The sequence below is a fragment of the Fusarium solani genome (genome assembly GCF_023522795.1).
Source record: "Fusarium solani strain SB1 chromosome Unknown bctg00000014, whole genome shotgun sequence".
In the NCBI taxonomy this organism is placed as follows: Eukaryota; Fungi; Ascomycota; class Sordariomycetes; order Hypocreales; family Nectriaceae; genus Fusarium; species Fusarium solani.
In genome coordinates, this window is record NW_027072141.1 from 1,258,370 (window position 1) to 1,276,324 (window position 17,955).

General features: G+C 49.9%; 5 protein-coding genes across 5 annotated transcripts; 4 read left to right on the forward strand and 1 right to left on the reverse strand.

The window, feature by feature from the left end:
• Positions 1-1,234: 1,234 nt before the first annotated feature.
• Positions 1,235-2,980, forward strand: MRS44_017878 (uncharacterized protein; the record flags this gene model as incomplete). The annotated part of the gene is made up of 3 exons (XM_065615768.1): positions 1,235-1,508; positions 1,793-2,565; positions 2,618-2,980. 3 exons carry the CDS (start codon positions 1,235-1,237, stop codon positions 2,978-2,980), a joined length of 1,410 nt encoding a protein of 469 aa, XP_065471840.1.
• Positions 2,981-6,112: 3,132 nt separating this feature from the next.
• Positions 6,113-7,820, forward strand: MRS44_017879 (uncharacterized protein; the record flags this gene model as incomplete). Its single annotated transcript, XM_065615769.1, has 2 exons — positions 6,113-7,560; positions 7,724-7,820. 2 exons carry the CDS (start codon positions 6,113-6,115, stop codon positions 7,818-7,820), a joined length of 1,545 nt encoding a protein of 514 aa, XP_065471841.1.
• A 1,409-nt stretch (positions 7,821-9,229) lies between these two features.
• On the forward strand, positions 9,230-10,665 carry MRS44_017880 (uncharacterized protein; the record flags this gene model as incomplete). Its single annotated transcript, XM_065615770.1, has 2 exons — positions 9,230-9,963; positions 10,251-10,665. The coding sequence occupies 2 exons, from the start codon at positions 9,230-9,232 to the stop codon at positions 10,663-10,665; spliced, it is 1,149 nt and encodes a 382-aa protein (XP_065471842.1).
• Positions 10,666-11,811: 1,146 nt separating this feature from the next.
• On the reverse strand, positions 11,812-13,168 carry MRS44_017881 (uncharacterized protein; the record flags this gene model as incomplete). Its single annotated transcript, XM_046271297.2, has 3 exons — positions 11,812-11,875; positions 12,257-13,067; positions 13,120-13,168. 3 exons carry the CDS (start codon positions 13,166-13,168, stop codon positions 11,812-11,814), a joined length of 924 nt encoding a protein of 307 aa, XP_046128918.2.
• Positions 13,169-15,401: 2,233 nt separating this feature from the next.
• On the forward strand, positions 15,402-16,583 carry MRS44_017882 (uncharacterized protein; the record flags this gene model as incomplete). The annotated part of the gene is made up of 1 exon (XM_065615771.1): positions 15,402-16,583. The coding sequence occupies one exon, from the start codon at positions 15,402-15,404 to the stop codon at positions 16,581-16,583; it is 1,182 nt and encodes a 393-aa protein (XP_065471843.1).
• Between the last annotated feature and the right edge of the window lie 1,372 nt (positions 16,584-17,955).

Consider the following 17,955-nt stretch of genomic DNA (forward strand, 5'->3'; position numbering starts at 1 on the left):
TCCTTGAGCGACTGCTGGTCGCTATTCTGACTGCCCGTCGAGCCTGAGCCAAGTCCTTGATCTTGTCTTCTTCTTCTTCCCCCTGTCGCTCAGTGTAGCTTGCATGCGTGCCTCCCAGGGTGCTAGCGTGCATGGCTGAATAACTTCTATGGTGCCCTTTGGTATTTCCTTGCAGACGTCGGCAATGCGCCTGAATGGGGAGATGAACCGCTTGAATGCCTTGATTCCCCGTGGGAGGCTGCGGAGTGGGTTGGTCCGTGGCAAAGTATGTAGGTCTACCCAAAGCTTGCTCGCTCTTCTCCAGAACCGTTCGTAGATGGTCGCTATGTAGGCTTCCGCTTCTGCTACTTTTGTCGGCACGCTTGTGAAGGACCCTATGATTGCTTGTGCTCCTAGTCTTTGCACTCGTTGGATGGCAGCTGCCGGTCTCGTCTTGCATGCGCGCATCCAGACGTTGGAGGCGTAGTCCACCTTGGGGGCTGCCATAGCCGTGAAGAGATCAAGGTTGTTATTGTTATTGTCATGGTGAGAGCTCCCTAGGGGTTTATATCCCATGCGATTCCATCTAGGACTTTCAACTTTCAATCTAGTACTTTGTGATGTGACCCTGAAGTGAGGGGGAAGCTCCCAATTATTCCAACACCTGGGACACTATAAAACCTCGTTTGGAACAGGACCTGTGGTTTGGACCGGTACACGACGCCCTATCTTACCGTCTATAGCATGGTGTCACGAAAGAAATACATCATTGTGATGGGGAACCGGCTCCGGAGGCTGGAGGGGAGCATGATTCTCTGCTGGAGGTTAATGAAACAACCCCTGGCTCATGAGACAATATCCGGCCATGGAAATGTTCAGAGGAAACATGTTTAGACCGGAAAAGGCAACACTAAAATAGAGGCCGGCCACGTGTGCTAGGCTCGGTTGTATAATAGCCTCGGGCCGCGTAATTGTTTGCCGGTAAAGATGATATGATGATGATGGGCTAGACCACGAATGACATGAGACGGGCAAGCTTTTAGTGGCTAACTGGCTTTGGGGGATGCATTGCTCAGGCAGGGGAGTGCACGGCGAGTCGAGCGCCACAACGAATCGACGGCTGGTGGCTTCGTATGTGCCTCAATGCGCAGCGTAGAGCGCCACGGCGTGAGTGCAAGGTCATCGCTAGCAATGTCGAAGCTATACATGGCTGGTTAGAGAGATATAGGGTCCAACAACTGACGAGGGAGTCGCGATGTGGATGCTGTCAATCGATGCCAAGACGGGATCCGAGAACCATGATCCGCAGGGAACGACAAGGCACGAGACTGAAGGTGGCGGGAGCGTCGCCTGGTCCCCTCGCCATGGGAGTCCAGGGCGTTCTAGAACCTGGTCATCAAAATTGCCATGCCCGTCATTGGACGGAGGTGGCTTTGAGGCTGAGACTCGCCCTGCCCCGTCCCTTTTTATAGCCCACCGTCTTTATCGTGGTTACGTACGCTCGCCTCCCATGGCTTGGGCTATGGCCGGTTAGTGCTCTGGGGGTGGTTGAAAGAATTGGAATAATTAAGGCGTCTCGGCCGGCTCAAGTAAGTTGCACTGTACATTCTGGCTTGGCATTCCTTCGTTCGTTTCCCTTCCTGTCATTTTCCATTATTTTCTATACTCTGTATTTCGCTGTCTCAGCCCTTCTGCATTATGAGGTCCATCGCTAGAGTAGCCGTCACTTCGATGATTGCATTCCGTAAGTAGAAGCTCACTCTGAATTGCACCGTCAAACACCATCTGACAGACCTCCTTTGTTGTTTTACAGTTACCCAAAGAGCATCAGCGACACCGGCCACCTACTGCACCGGTGACTCCAACGACGTATGCTACGGCTGGGGCGTCCCAGAGTCAACCGCCGCTTCAGGCTCTGGCAACATCTTCTTTCGTCTCGAAGCTCCAGCCGACTACCAATGGGTCGCCCTCGGAACAGGGAGCGGCATGAGTGGTTCTACCATGTTTGTCCTGTACCAGGATGGTTCCGGAAACGTCACTCTAAGCACGAGGAAGGGACATGGGCATGACATGCCCGAGTACAGCCTGGTGCAAGGCGTCAAGTTGCTCGAGGGAACTAGAATCTCCAACAAAACCATGATTGCCAATATCCAATGCGATGGGCTTACCAATATGGACTTTTCTGGATCCAACCATTGGATCGGGGCATGGAAGAAGGGTCAATCCTTGGACTCTGCCAACGTTCGCGCCTTCATTGAAGAGCACGACGGCACGGACGAGTTCTCGGTCGACTTTGCCAAAGCCAGCATCAGCGCCGACCAAAACCCCTTCACCAATTCATCGAGCAAGCAGGCCGGCTCTGGCTCTGGCAACAGTGCCGTCTCTGGCGGCGGTGGCGAAGACCACAGCGGGACAATCCATGGCATCATCATGTCGATAGTCTTCCTGATAGGGTTCCCCATCGGGTCCGTGCTGATGCCTTTGATCGGTAAATGGCTTGTTCATGCTGGTTGGCAGATCATCGTCTTCGCAGGCATGTGGGTTGGTTTCGGCATTGGCAAGATTGCCGCCGACAGAAACGGCCAGGTAAGAAGCCCCGAGGTTTATCACCAAGCGTCACATGCTAACATCTGTGCAGTGGTTCAACGAGCCTCATGTGCAGCTCGGTCTAGCCATCTGTCTCCTCATGATACTGCAGCCTGTGCTGGGTTGGTTACACCACCGCAACTTTGTCAGGCACCAGAAGCGAACCTCTGTCAGTCACGGACATCTCTGGTACGGGCGGGCGTTGATGATCATTGGCATCATCAACGGAGGCATCGGACTGCAACTGGCCGAAGCCTCTACCGGCCTGATAGTTGCATATGCCGTAGTTGGAGTTGTCGTGTTCTTGTCGTACGTGGCGGGGGCTGTTCGCAAGGAGATGATGTGGCACAAAGGTAAGAAGGGGATGGAGCAAATCGATTGCAACTCTAGCAGTGCCCTCGAGTTGATGCCATGAGAGGTACCAAGTGCGCTGAAAATTAAGACCGTCCCTACCGATGATTCTCTACCCACTCATAACAGAATGACCTTACTCTCCAAGTCCAATGCAACGATCCTTGATTTGTTCCCTTAACTAATCTTGCGCTGGCCTCCCAAAGGGTATTGTTCCAGCATAGATGCTGGAACAGTGACTCTCCCACGAGGCGCAATCTTCATGCCGTGCTCATCCCCCATCATTGCCCATGTGACTCCAGGGGGGAATCAGCACTTAGGTTTTCAACACCACAACCAAGATTCCTTATCTTATATAATTCTTTCCAGAAGACTAGTCGCTAAAAAACATGGAAATGATTTTTTTTTTTTTAATTAGATCTATTTTCCTGTTGTAGCTGCTTGTTAAACCTCAAGAGACAATGCCGTCATCGCTCGACCGTGACGATTTCCTCTTTTGGATTAGTACGGTTTTGAGAGAGCTTGACGATTCCTTAATTTGGTTAGCACTGATAAGCTACCCCACCACTAGGTTCGTGCGTCTGGATATGAAACGCCGCCGGTACTTTGGGATCAATGATGGGTCTAGGTTTTCGGTTTTCGGTTGTGTTTGGAAGGGCTCAGCCAATCAGACCGCGGATAAAACGAGCAGTCTCCACTCAGCGAGCGCGATCTCTGTTCAACAGCAGCACCCCTGCTCTTTACTTGGCATAGGATAAGATAAGATAAGATAAGATAAGATAAAGGCAAAACTGCAATAAATATTAATCCGGACAGATGCAAGCCTCATCCTTGGAGAAGACACCTCTTCATTTCCTTCATGTTTGAGAATAATTATTGCCCAATAAACATCCTAGATTGAGGCACCAAAGGTTTCGCGTTTGTGGATAATTTCTCTTGGACTTTCGTAGGTGACTGAAAAAAAAAGCAAGCAGGTTGGTTGACGATTGGATATGTCAAACGGTCCAGGGGAAAATCAAAGTAAAAGGGGCTGCTGCATCACAGCTCCAGCCATCGTCATCGTGAACGAGCGATGAAGTCAAAAGGGTTGCGAACCCAGAAGATTATTGAGGCTTGACAAATTGTTCGTGAGGAAACATTCTGTTGCATTCTCGAAGATGGGTCGCCGGGCACTTTCACTTGAAGGAAAGCAAGCACGTGCTCGAGAACGCAGACGAAAGCACAGGAGACCGGTCCCTGCGGGCCCGCCAATGCCTTTCGGAACGAGCCTTCGGATCCTCTGATTTCCCTGTGGCTATTCGATCACGGCTCGGTATATGGATCGAGAGTAAGTATTATACGGCGTTAGGTGGTCCTTTGGGAGGTGAGTAAAGGACGAAGGTTTCGTTTCGCATCACCGTGGCTTACCGCCCAGAACCTTATCTGCCGTGTGACGTAGGGTAGGTAGGTAGGTAGGTAGGTTATTCGCTCGGGAGGATACACCCCAGAGGGCCTTTGCACTAAGCTGTTTCCGTTTCGTACAGAGCTTTCCATAATCAGTGTGACGTAGGGATTCGATACCATGGGAGCTTTACGAAAGAACTTGACTCATCAATTCTCCTAACAAACTTGAAAAGCTTCCGAAATAGCAAATTTATATTATCCCTTCGATTGCCAGGAGGCTCCAGTAGGTAGCTCGCCCCACATTACCCCTGTCACATGAGCAGTACATGCGGGAAACCTAAATATGCGTCATTAATCAAGGGGCGATGTAAGTAGTGTGATGTCGCGATTTGATAGTCAAAATATTGTTGGGACTTCTATCACAGGGTAATTTAGGTGGAGAATAATGTACCTTTCATGCTCTCATATTTGATTGGCTAGACATCCCTGTAGTGACCTAACTGGAGCCTCCTGACAGTCGAAGGGATATGATATCCTTATCTTTATTTCTTTGACCGCCTCATCTTTCTCAGGTTGTAGTACTGAGCCACTCTCCATGGCGCCAATCGATTACTCCAAATGGGACAATATAGACACCGATTCCGAGCCACAAACGCCCACTGAGCAGGTGCCTCCGGTCGAAGCAAACCTACCCGCTCCAGCCACCTCACAGTCGACTGCACCGGCATCGACGGCAGCACACAGCGTGTCAGGGTCCATCCAAGCCGTCATCGTCCGGTGCGACGTTGAGAGACTGAAATTCTGCCTTGGTCCGCTACGACGATCCAGGCAGATCATCCCATCTTCTCGCAGCCCGTGCCTCCCGTCCCGGGGCTCATCGTGTTGAAATGAGCATGTTGTGTTGATTAAAGAAGAAGAAAGATTGATGTTAACCACCGGAAACTATTGACAAGAAGACATCCACATCCTCGCCACCAAAGGATCGGAATAGCCATTGATCCGTTAAACAATGGATCTCAACACATCGAGGTCCCGCTGGTCCTCCACCGCGTAGGCACTCGGTCCGCCAACCGTGCCGACCTCTTTTGGATGGTATCTCACGCTGTCCTACGCATGGCTTTGCTGACTTTCAAATACCCGTCTCGTTTCTGCCGCTAGATCCGTCAGTCTCTGCATGCCATCAACTATACTCTGGTCCAGCTTATTCCCGATGAAATCCTCGTGTCGTACGGGACTGAGAAGCCTGATGCCTTGTAGTGTCCTACACCTGGATGGCTGCACATAGAGACTAGTAAAGTCGCATTTAGAAGGCTGACCATTGGTCATACGATTTACTCGCAGCTCCAAGAGCACTTCCACAAATGTCTCGCTTTGGGCTTTATAATCAGTAAGGACAAATGCCGGGACAACCGGCAATCCCCGGCGAGTGCATTTCCCCGATAGGAACCTGAAGTGGGAGCTGGCTGGATCGAGGGTGTGTGAGAGAGGCCTGATGAGCACTGTCCCCGTTGGGAGGGCTGGGACGGCTAAATCCTTTGTCTCTCGCGACTGCAATAATATGCCCAGTGGCGGGTCAAAGTGGATGGTGATGTCGTCCGCAAGATGGTGGGAATTGATCCAGGCACCGCCGGCGGTGTGATTATCCGCACGTGACCTGGGGGCACCGCCAGCGGTGTAATTATAATCCGTTATGTAAGCATGATAGTTACGCGGCCTTTGAAAAGGGGTAACATACTGCAAATTGGCCCACCAATTCAACGAGCAACAGCTTCTGCAGTATCAATTTAACTTGTCGCGCCTTCACCCTGCTCCAATGAACCCAATTGAGGTCCCCCGCCGCTTCCCTGATGATGCCCTTCCCCCTGAAGGCCAATACAACTCACAGGAGGAACTACGCACAGCAATCAACGCTTGGGCAGCGCCACGGGGTTATGCCTTTACGATTGCAAGATCTAGGAAGACTCCCAATGGTAGAAGAGTAGTTATCTTCAACTGTGACCGTGGACCAGGGGTCTCTCCTCCCCCCTCAGCCCCAAAGGCCCCGGGGAAACAGCATCGGCAAACTACAACACGTCGCACAGGATGCACCTTCTCTGTGATAGCAAAGGAAAGCCTGTGTCAGACTATATGGAGTCTGAGGCATCGGCCCGGGGCTAGATTTGATCAACACAATCACGAACCAAGCATCGACCCAGTAGCACATCCAACGCATCGTCATCTATCAGGCCCAGAGGTATCAACAGTCCGACAACAACTCTCTAGTGCCGGCATTGGGGCAAAGGAGATTAGATCCTACTTACTGATGACCTCAAAAACACTTGCTACACAAAGGGATATCTACAATTACATTGCAGAGGGCAAACGAGCGCTTGCCAAAGGTCAAAGCAACATACATGCCCTTACTGATCAGCTCGAGAGCGAGGGCTTCTGGAATCAAATTCGCCTTGACGAGAGTGGCCGAGTTACGGCGGTGTTATTTGCACATCCGAAGTCGCTGGGATACCTCAAATCATATCCCGAAGTGCTTGTATTGGACTGTACATACAAGATCAACAAGTACTGCATGCCTCTGCTCGATATAGTTGGTGTTGATGCTTGTCAACGGTCCTTCTGTATTGCATTTGCGTTCCTCGGCGGCGAGGAAGAGGATGACTACACCTGGGCTCTTGAACGGTTACGGTATATGTATGAGCTCCATGGAGCAGCCCTCCCATCTGTGATACTCACAGATCGCTGCCTTGCTTGTATGAATGCTGTTTCCTCTTGCTTCCCTCAGTCAACCTCGATGTTATGCTTGTGGCATATCAACATGGCAGTTCTGGCCCATTGTAGGCCCGCATTTGTTGGGGATAAAGGCAACCCTCAAGGGGAGGAAGCGTGGGCTGAGTTCTACAGCTCTTGGCATGAGATTGTAGCCTCGACGACTGAGGCAATCTACAACGAGAGGCTTGAGAAGTTCAAGAGGCGCTATACCCCTGACCATATCAACGAGGTGGGCTACATCATGGAGACCTGGCTAGATCTCTACAAGAAGAGGTTTGTCAAGGCGTGGGTTAACCAATACCTTCACTTTGAGCAATATGTTACGTCACGGTGCGAGGGGATTCATCGGCTTCTCAAATCCCACCTGAAAAACTCGCAATCTGACCTCTTTGAGGCCTGGAGGATCATCAAGCTTGTTCTGTCAAATCAGCTTGCCGAGCTCGAGGCGAACCAAGCCCAGCAGCACATCAACACACCTCGTATACTATCTGGGATGTTGTATAGCAATATCCGTGGTTGGATATCACATCAAGCCCTGCGGATGGTTGAGGCTCAACGGCAACGACTGCTGGAGGAATATCCTCCATGTACAGGGCTTTTCATTAGGACTCTTGGTCTGCCCTGTGCACATATCCTTCAGCCTTTGCTAGTGCAAAATCAGCCCCTTCAACTGCATCATTTCCACTCACATTGGCATCTCCAACGCTCAGGAACCCCCCGGCTTATTCTTGAGCCTCACAAGAAGTTTGATCGTCTAGCTGCTAGTTCAACGCTGTCACCAACAAGCACACAACGTGAGCCGTGTGTATCTGAACGTGTTGAGAAAGCACTACAGCCAAAGGCAGCGCCGAAGTGTTCGAGCTGTCATCAGCTAGGCCACAACATGAGGTCTAAAGCATGCCCTTTACGTTACCAATATCTATTGGAGGCTCCTACTCAAACCACTACGACAACGCATACAACAACACATACAACTACTCGCTCTATAACTCGATCGCTATCCCCATCATCCCCATCGGGATCCTCTATAGTATCGGAGATCATAGCCTGTACAACAACACACACAACAACTCATGTGGTATCTCCTCCAGCGGCCGGACCAGCAAATGCGGTGCCTGCATTACGGGCCGATGACCCCCGTGCCATCTTCCAACGATACAAAGAAGCACGAGAGGCCTGGGTTGCTACATTTCCTCGGGGATCTCAGAAGACCAATCAACAATACCGGAAGGCTATGGGGCTACCTACACGTTATAGTAAAGAAGACTATGAGTGGTGTATTAACTACAAGCAAATGGGGAGGTATTGCAGGGGGGAATCCGGCATCAGAGACTGGACTAGGGAGGAGATGATGAGTTATCTTGATTGGGATAAAGCTGAGAATGAGCGGGTTGAACAGAATGTAGGGAAAGAGATGGCAGAGCAGCCTTTCTCAGGGCGGCGAGGAATGCAGGATATCTGGGATGCTGCCGGGAGAGATGTTATACTACAGGTGGAGGGGCTTAGTTTTTGAGTGTTGTTTGGGGTGAAGTTAGCCATTTTGATGGTATTTTTCAATGCGTTGATACAAGAACGAAGAGCTTTCTACAAGAGAGAGGCCTCTGCTTTATATACTACGATGTGTAAAGTGATTCACTTGCATCGTGATAGCTGTGGTGTTCGGATGATGCGAGTGTACGCATTGTGTAATCTCCACGGCCCTGGGCGGGCTTGTATGTTGTAAATAGACTATGTACTCTATATTGAATAGCTGCATATATAGCGATTTGCTGTATCTCCCCAATTATGTGAATAGATGCCCTTTCTTTAGATGGGAGAGGGACATCGCAACTATCATGCTTACATAACGGATTATAATTACACCGCTGGCGGTGCCCAGGTCACGTGCGGATAATCACACCGCCGGCGGTGCCTGGATCAATTCCCCAAGATGGTAGCCTGGGGATTTCGGATCAGGGATGACGTTCGCAGCGGTAAACTCAGCCCCATTCACAATCTTCAAGCCGGTATATATATTTTTGTTGACAACTACGGGCATCCCCTGGGCATAGAAGAAGACACCAGGAACCTTGCAGTTGGAATCGTCTCCTTGTTCGATAGTCCGGGCGATCTCGTTCTGAGATAGGGTTCCACTCCGCCAGGTGTGGGTCGAGACGAAGATAGAGATATGTCTCTTGTTAAACCGGGCCCAGTCTGCCACGGCTTCCATGTTGAGAGACAACCTGGTACTTGTCAATGGCTGCTAGACTCTGTTGAATATCACAATTGGGTTGAAAACGGCAGTCAAATTCTCTACTGCCCTGGCATCCCCGGGGGCGGGAAGACCGTCGTTTCTTCAATTGTGATTCACGATTTGGAGATAAGATTCGCCGCCGACACAACAGTTGGACTTGCTCACATATACTGCAATTCCGAGAACCAACAGAACCAGGACATCCGAATGTTGCTAGCAAGTGTGCTCAAGCAACTTTGTCAACGACGGCCTGCTATTCCCGATGCTGTCAAGTCCTTGCATGGCCAACACATACGACTACAGACTAAGCCACGGATCGAAGAGCTATCTAAAGCTATCGAAACTGTATCAGCACTGTTCCAGAGGATATATCTGGTTGTTGATGCCCTGGATGAATGGAAAGACATAGAAGCCGATCGATCTTTGATGCTGCGCGAGTTGCTAAGTATCCAAGCCAAGACAGGTCTCAACCTATTCGCCACTTCGAGACCTGTTCTAGACATCAAAAAGACACTTCATGGATATACGTCAGTTGAAATCTCAGCGTCGCGAGCAGATGTTGCTCTATATATCGATGGCCATAAACACATGCTACCGGGGTTCGTGGGTGAGACACCTGGCTTACTTAATAAGATCAATGATACTCTTTTCGAAGCCTCACAAGGCATGTATGTTTGTCTATTCTACTAAGCACTTTTATGACTTACCTAATATCTGTCAGGTTTCTCATAGTTCAGCTGTCCTTGGAGAGGCTTGAGACCGAAATTTCGATAAGAGATCTGGAAGATACGCTATCCTAGGTATTGGAAAGGAGTAAACTGAATGATCTTGACTAATTCCTTAAGGAGTAAGAGGTAATTAATTATATAATTAAAGATAATAAAAGTACCACCAGGAAATCAAAGTAGTATCCTCGCTGCCCGAGCCCAAAGGCGTATAGCCAACGCTGGCGTAGCTGCGAAGAATGGCAAGATAGATACCAAAAGATGAATTCGGGATGTGGTGGTCTTCTACCGCCCCCTGAGCAGTACAAGAGATTTGATCTCAAGGCGACCGCAGGCTGCCCATTGGAGAGCTCGCTCTCGCGCACAGCCCTGCACCATCTACTTGCGGCGAGATCTCTGCATGGGGACTTTGCCGCCTACCACGGAAGGTTCGACCATAGTAAAGCACGACTGGTCTGCGCGTGCAACCGACTCAAAACACTGAATCATATCTTCTACTACAGAAAGATACCGCCGCGCCATCGGATGAGACTGGCACCCTCACCGAATGCAGCAGTAAACCTCGCAATAGGAAAAGACTTCACCAAGTTCGTCAAGCTGTCCAAATCAAGCGCCTTCTCCGATAACATCTGCCCTCGCTGCTAGACGAGACTGACTCGAGACGCACTTGCGTCCCCTCCCTCTTTTTATCTTCTCTTCTCTTTTCTTTTATTACCTCTTCTTTCGACCTAGGCTTGGCTAGATAGGGGATGCCGCAACGCCCTCCACTGACCGTGGCCACGCACGCCCATGGCCCCAACATAGCCGTCCTGGTCACAAGCTTATCTTGCGGCTACTATTTCTAAGCCGCGCCTAGTTATCCCGCTGATAGGTAATAGGCTCGATATAATGCGCCGTTTATGTCGATGATATGCTAGATAGTGTGGTCTTTTGCCGGTTTTCGCAGAAATATTGTAGATAGACCCCCTAGCTGAGTACGTCCTATGCCCCAGTAGGGGACTTTTCGGGTCCATTGGGCCCCGGACGAAAAATATACATACATACATACATACATCCACCCCACAGTTGGTCGTGATGATTAAAATCGCCGGTAATTACCACATCCACTGCCCTTACTGATCCCCGTCTTACCTCCGTAATGACTTTGCCAAGGTTGACACACGTGTCCTGCAGAGCCTGAACTTCTCCTCCCAGGACTAGCCGATCTGGCAGCCGTATGACCGCTGCTGTCAAGACTATCTTCAGTTGTTTACTTAGTTATGAAAAAGAAAATGAAAAGCTTCAAGCCCGTGAAAATTCCAGTTGAATATGACGTGATACTTCTCGTTGCTCAGTAAAAAACACCCTGATCCCTTCCCAATATAAACCCCTATGACCGGTTTATTGCCTTGGGAATCCTGATCGTTACGATTTGGTAGTCCTTGGGTTGGCAGGAGCCATGCGACAAGAGCACAGACCGAAGGTTTTCACAATTATGCTCACCCAACAAGTGTCGTACCGAGGCCCCTAAGCGAAGCCCTCCTCTTCTTTCTCCTTAGACATAGATAATCACTAACAGACATGCTACAGCTGCACAAGCTTAGATTCGTTCCTAGTACCACTCTTTTATCTGGCGAGTTCCAAAAATGACGAGGTTCGCGCAAGACATGCTTAGGGGGGAGTTCCAGGGATAGTTTGGGCACACTCTAAGTGGTTGTTTGATAGTGCACACAAACTTGCATGGCTCTGGGCCAACGGCTGTGATAATCTGTCATGTATTATATACTTGCCTTGTTACGCAGAAACCACGAACTATTGGGGCGTCGAGTCGCCCTGCTTCTCCATGTACTCTCGAAGTATCGCATCGCGGCTTCCTCTGCGAAATACCTAGTTTTTAAACCCCTAGGACAACTTTGCTGTCTCTATTTAATAGATATACCATTTATTCTTTATTATCTCAGTTGACGCCGAGCCTGGATAAACTACCCAGTATCACAAAAGGGTAGTTATAACAATGCCCGACACTAGCAATGCTAAGGAAATAGAGATGGTCTTCGTTAGAGAACCGCACTTTTTGCTTCCGCTAGTGGAACCAGTCTGAGTCGGCGCGGCATTGGATGGATTAATCGATGAAGAAGCATCATTAACCCCAACAGCCCGAATGTTCCCCTTGGTGGCAGGGTAATTGTTGTCATAAGGATAAACATTAGTGTAGTTGTATGAGCCCCCAGACGTGCCCCAAACTGACTTGACTGACCCCAAGACGCCTCTGCCAGCAGCGCACTTGGCTTCCGTGTCAGGTCTCGGCCACCAACCGGGCAGTTCTTGTACATCGTTGAGCGGCCCGGGGTAAGACACATTCCACAACAAGTCCTCATACGAAATGTTGGTGTTTTTATAGCCCACTTTGTTAGCCAGGATGGAGAATGCATTCGCATCGCAGTCCCAGCGGCCGAGAGAGGGAAGACCCCAGTTCACCGACGTGGTAGATAACATGGAGTAATGGTTGTAGTACATACTGTCCGTGGTGCCATGTAGGGACGGGTGAACTGCGCCTCCGAGGAGAACCGTGAACACCTTGTTAGGAATGTCGTGCTGTTTAGCCTCATCGAAGGTAACCACTATGAGAGTCTTGTTCACGAAGTACTCGTTCTCCAGAAGGGGACCAAGCCACTCATGGAGCCACCTGCCTGCAAAGGCAAGTCCAGTGTCGTGTCCATCATTGCGGATATTTGGCGTGAAAAATGCCCACTGAGGGAGGTTCCTACCCGCCAAATCTTGTTCAAAGTTGGTAAAATTTTTGATCCGAGCCATGCGGGTTGGATTGTTTGAGATAATATCGTAAGAGGACAGCGGATCGTGTTTGCGCACATAGCCATCTCTACTAGCTCCTGGGGCATCTCTGTACGAAAAGTCCTCCTGATACTCAGCCCAGGGGATATTCTTAGTGCCGAGGAGTTCAATGACGGTAGAGATGTTAGCCGGAATGTGATGGTAGCGGTCGTTCTGCAAGCCGAATGTGTCGCCTCCTACGGCGGCGATATAGTTGGGTTCCGATGGATGGGTGACTGCAAGAAGTGTTAATTGCAGGGCGGTCATTTTGAGATCTTAATATCTGACCTGCGTAGTAATTCTCGAGCAGAACGCCCTGCTCGGCGAGCCAGTGCATTTCTTTATTACCAGCTGCTGTCTGTCACTGATATAAGAGCTTGTCTTATGTCGCTTTTACAGCCTACCGTTCCAGCAGAATAGAGCTGGCACATACCTCGAAATTGACATTCTCCAGCCATATCTGAAACATACGGTTGAAACCCACCCCTGGTACATTTGGCTGTTGAATTGCCCGCGGAACGGTGGCTTGAATATCCCCAATCGTTTCCACGTTTGACTTTCGGAAGGTCGGAGTATTCGGTTTGCCGACGACTGCTATATCTCTGCTTATCGCTAGCGTGACGATCTTGAGGGTCAGATTGGCTAGGAAAATCATTTATATTTTGTGAGTTGACATTCGTTGAAGAATTATTAAGGATCTTATGAGAGGCTTCTCAGCCGGACGGCTGGAATTTAACAACGCTGCTGACCCGGGTTAGTCTATCCCGCGTCAGGTGACGTCATGTCTTTTGTTCTTCAGTAAATGACGAGCTCTTGTTCCATGATCTCGTCATAGACCGGGTCATGACTAGCTTGTCGCCTCAGCCACGGTTAGTCTTTCACGGTAACCGCAGAATAAAGTTGGGAGGTGTGTGGCGAATGCACAAGTAAGCCAAAGTCTAATTCTGATAATGTACATCCATTGAAGAGAACGTAGTGACGTGCCAGCCTCCACGTACATATCGCCATGCCCTTGCTGCCAGTGGCCCCGGCCAGACTCCACTCAATACCTCAACATTCGTCCTGCCCTCCCTAAAATGACAAAGCCAATGGCGAACACGCTGAAATGGTTCGGACCAGTGGAAGCCACTACATGGTGACAAAAAGACCCCTCACCAACTCATGGTTGCAAGGGCCGTTACCAACTTAGAACCCCGTGAACGATCTAACTATGAGAGCGCAGAAAGATGACACCGATTTGATTGGAGAAGGAGTAGGAAAGTACTCGAATAAAGTCGATTCTGCGCTGCCGGGGAAATATACGCGCAAGCTATCCCATCGGCTGTCATAAACCTCCATTCCGTACCTCGCCTACGGTGGGCGATAGGGGTCACTGTTGCAAAACCCTGTGTCAATTCCTTTTGGGCTTAGGCGCTCTGCTCCTTAGTCATCCGAGTACTTCGTGTGAGCATGAGATATGTACCGCGGACTAGCAGCGGGCCCGCGCGGTGGCCTTCTGCCAGTCCAACTGACAGTTCGCAGCATCAGGTCCATAATGGTAGTCGGTTTGCAAACCATTTGCCATCATATTGATGCGCAAAACGCGATATCTAGAACTTGGTCCCGACAAGCTGAATTGATTCTTTCAAAACCAGTTCACCAAACAACTTTAGTTTTGCCATTGTCCTGATCGAAAGCGCGCCTGTTCCAGAAACAAGGAAAGCCGTCACCTAGTCCCTACCCTGCATGGGGCTGGAAATGTGTAAATGTCGACGCCCATAAAGAAAAAAAACATACATATATGGCAACGACTTTGAGGGCCTGATGTTTTTCGCTATATGATGGTACTGGGTTGAAATTTGGGGTTCAAAGTCTCGACTCTACGTCCTGGCCATGACCATTGTGTACGGTCTTCATCTTAAGGTCCCCCCAAACTCGGAATGAGGAGCGGGACACTGAGGCAGCAGAGGACTACCGCAGTAATCCCGCGTCTGGTCAGCAGCGGACTAGCGTAGCAACCTCGTGCTTAAATGGGTCTAGCGACTTCATCCGCTGTGACAAAGGGGGGATATTGTCCATCGCTGAGGCTGCTCGGCTCTGGATTGTGAGCGTGATCAAGTCGTCAGATACATTTCCACTACTAACTCGATGCGCAGCAGCTCAATAAACCGGACGAGGAGGACGAGGAGGACGAGGAAGAGATGGAAGAGATGGAAGAGGACAATCGAGTGTTGGTGCTGTCCAGTTCGACCGTCATGGTGGCGGCCGATGTCTGCAGGACTAGATAGATATCTGCTTTGCTGGTCCGCAGCGACCCCGCAGCTTTGATTACATCCTCTGTAACGCGAAAAAAATTCAAGAATCTATGCTGAGGTACACCTAGCAATGTACTGCGGGTCGGGTTGCCCAGCTCGCTAACCCGTTTTGTCTCTCTTCCGGTGGTTTTTGGGGTTTTGCAACAGTGACCCCTATAGCCTGCCGTACTCGCCCCACATCACCCCTGTCATCGTGACGGTACCTGCGGGGAACCCAAAAACCCCTCTCAGACCCTTCACAGCTAAAATCACACATAATTCATTTTGCTCATTACAATGCCCTCCCGAAAGATACCTCCTAAGATACCGGCAGTCAATATCTATGATGACAATAGTTTCATAACAGAAGAAAACAGCAGCCGTGAGCAAGCGGCTGATAATACATGCCGGCCTGAGTTTCCCCCAGCTGAAGACCGCGGCTTCAACTTTCAACCTTTCAACGTGCCGCCTCGCGACCTTAAGGTCAACCCACTGCCCCAGGATCCACTACAGCTCTTCCAGCTCTTTGTGCCTGTTTCCCTAGTCAAAAGCTGGGTTGAATACACCAACAACTGGGTCGCCAGCTTGCATGAGAGTGGCGTCATTGACAGCCAAAACCACGAACTGAAAGATGGCTCAAGGCTGCAAAAGTGGACGAGGCTCAAGGTCTCGGATGTATACAGCTGGCTTGGAATCCTGATATATATTGGACTCCACAAGGAAACTAGGATCGAGGACCATTGGAAAACCTCTTCGCTTGGGGACCAGCGTCCTACCTACTCCATCATCAAGTTTATGACCTACAATAAGTTTCAGCTTCTTCACCGCCACCTCCGACCCTTTGATCACACTAAATTCGTACCTGATGAACGCTTCCCTGAGGTATTCCAGTGCGCACAACCGTGGTCTGACCATATACAATACGTATCAACGCAGCTCTTAGAGCCGGGCTCTCATCTCGCTGTGGATGAGGGCATGATCCAATATGAGGGGAGATCTCACCAGAAAACCACCGTACAGAACAAGCCGATCAACACGGGGTTCAAGGTTTGGGTTGTAGCCCAAAAGGGCTTCTTTTTGCGGTGGATTTGGCACCAGCCCGGTCTAAAATACGGCCCTGTAGGTGTTGAACCTACTAAGAAGAGGAGGAGTGGAGTGGGAAGAGGAAGAGGCAGAGGCAGAGGCAGAGGAGGCAGAGGCAGGCCGGCGAGGCCGAGGGAGGTTGAGGAGGTTAAGGAGGTTATAGAGGTTATGACCGAAAGGGATAAGGTCATCCCTCTGAACTCGACTCAGAGCGTGGTTATTTCCCTTATCAATATGCTGCCGCCGGCCGTATACCACGTCTTTATGGATAACCTCTTCTCGTCGTCCGACCTCTTCCTCTCCCTTCGTCAGCACGGCCACGGGGCTACAGGCACAGCCCGTGCTAACTGCGGTATCTATAAAGACCTCGCAGTCTCAAAAAACAAGGATAAGTAAGGGAAATCAGGCTACGAGTTTAATGAGATCCGGGTCATACCAACAGCTGATAATCAGGTAAGTAACTAAGATGGAATTATATATGATTCCCTTACTAAGTTCTCTCTTCGTCCTAGGTCAACCAAATCGCGTGGAAGGATAATGCCCTCGTGTTGTTTATGTCGACCGTTTTTAAGGGGAATGAGAGAATCAGCGCTCCTAATAGTCCAGACCGTTTGGACTATTAGTCCAGACTGCAATCCAAGATCAATAATCAATCCACGACGGGCGTTCGTGGATTGACGACTAGGATAACGCGTCCCTTGAAACGGGCCTTGTTGATCTGGATCGCACCAGTAAATTGATCGGAAATATCCACAACAAAATGGTTGGCACAGCAACAAACATGGGTACCCTGGATTTAGCGTACTTAGCGTCCACACCGGGCGTCTGTATTCCCCTGCCCTGATCTGCAGTCTGGACTAATAGTCCAAACGGTCTGGACTATTAGGAGCGCTGGAGAGAATTGAGTGTAAGAGGAAGAAGCCGTCAACAGACCACATCCGGGCACGGCCGATACAGCGTTTCTTTGGTGATGAGACCGTCAAGCTAATTAGCATTCCTACAGTTGCCGCTGAGTACAATAATGAGATGAATCATGTAGATCGAGGCGACCAATTGAGGTCATATCACAGCTATGATCACCCTGTCCGCCGGGGCGCTTGGCAGGCCCTAACTTGGCACTTCCTCTTAGAGGTTATCCTTGTGAATAGCTATATTCTTCAGCTTCACGGGCAGCCAAGTTGGAAGAGATATACGAGTCAGGTTGAGTGGCGTGAGCGGCTTTATAATGATATCTTCAAGGCTTTCCACCATGACAGTCAGTCGCGGCAAAGGTTTCGAGCTGGGGACGAATTTACGCCTGTTCAACAGCACAATTACGTCTCAAGAGGGAAAAAATCAGACTGCATTCCTTGTCAGGGCCTTCGGGTTGGGGAGGTTAGGTCAAAAAGCCAAAAAAGGAAGCCCTTAGCAGGTGTGAGCGGCAACAGAAGGAGGCCAAGGCGGCCGCGGCAGTCATGGAAAGGATGCGACAAGTGCGATGTAGCGATTTGTAACTCGAAGGATTGTTGGGACTTCTACCATAGGCTAATTTAGGTGGGGAGGAGAAGTACCTTTTATTTGCGCCATTTTAATTGGGTCGACCCCCCTGTCGTGACCGCGTTGGAGGTTTATGACAGTCGATGGGATAACGAACTGAAGGATGACTATCTGTCCCACGATGATTGGCAGGAGCTCGAAGATATTTTCTCCTTTTTGCAAGCCTTTGTTTTTGCTACAAAGGATACTGAGGGAAGGGCAAATACACTGGATGATATGCTGCTCTCAATGG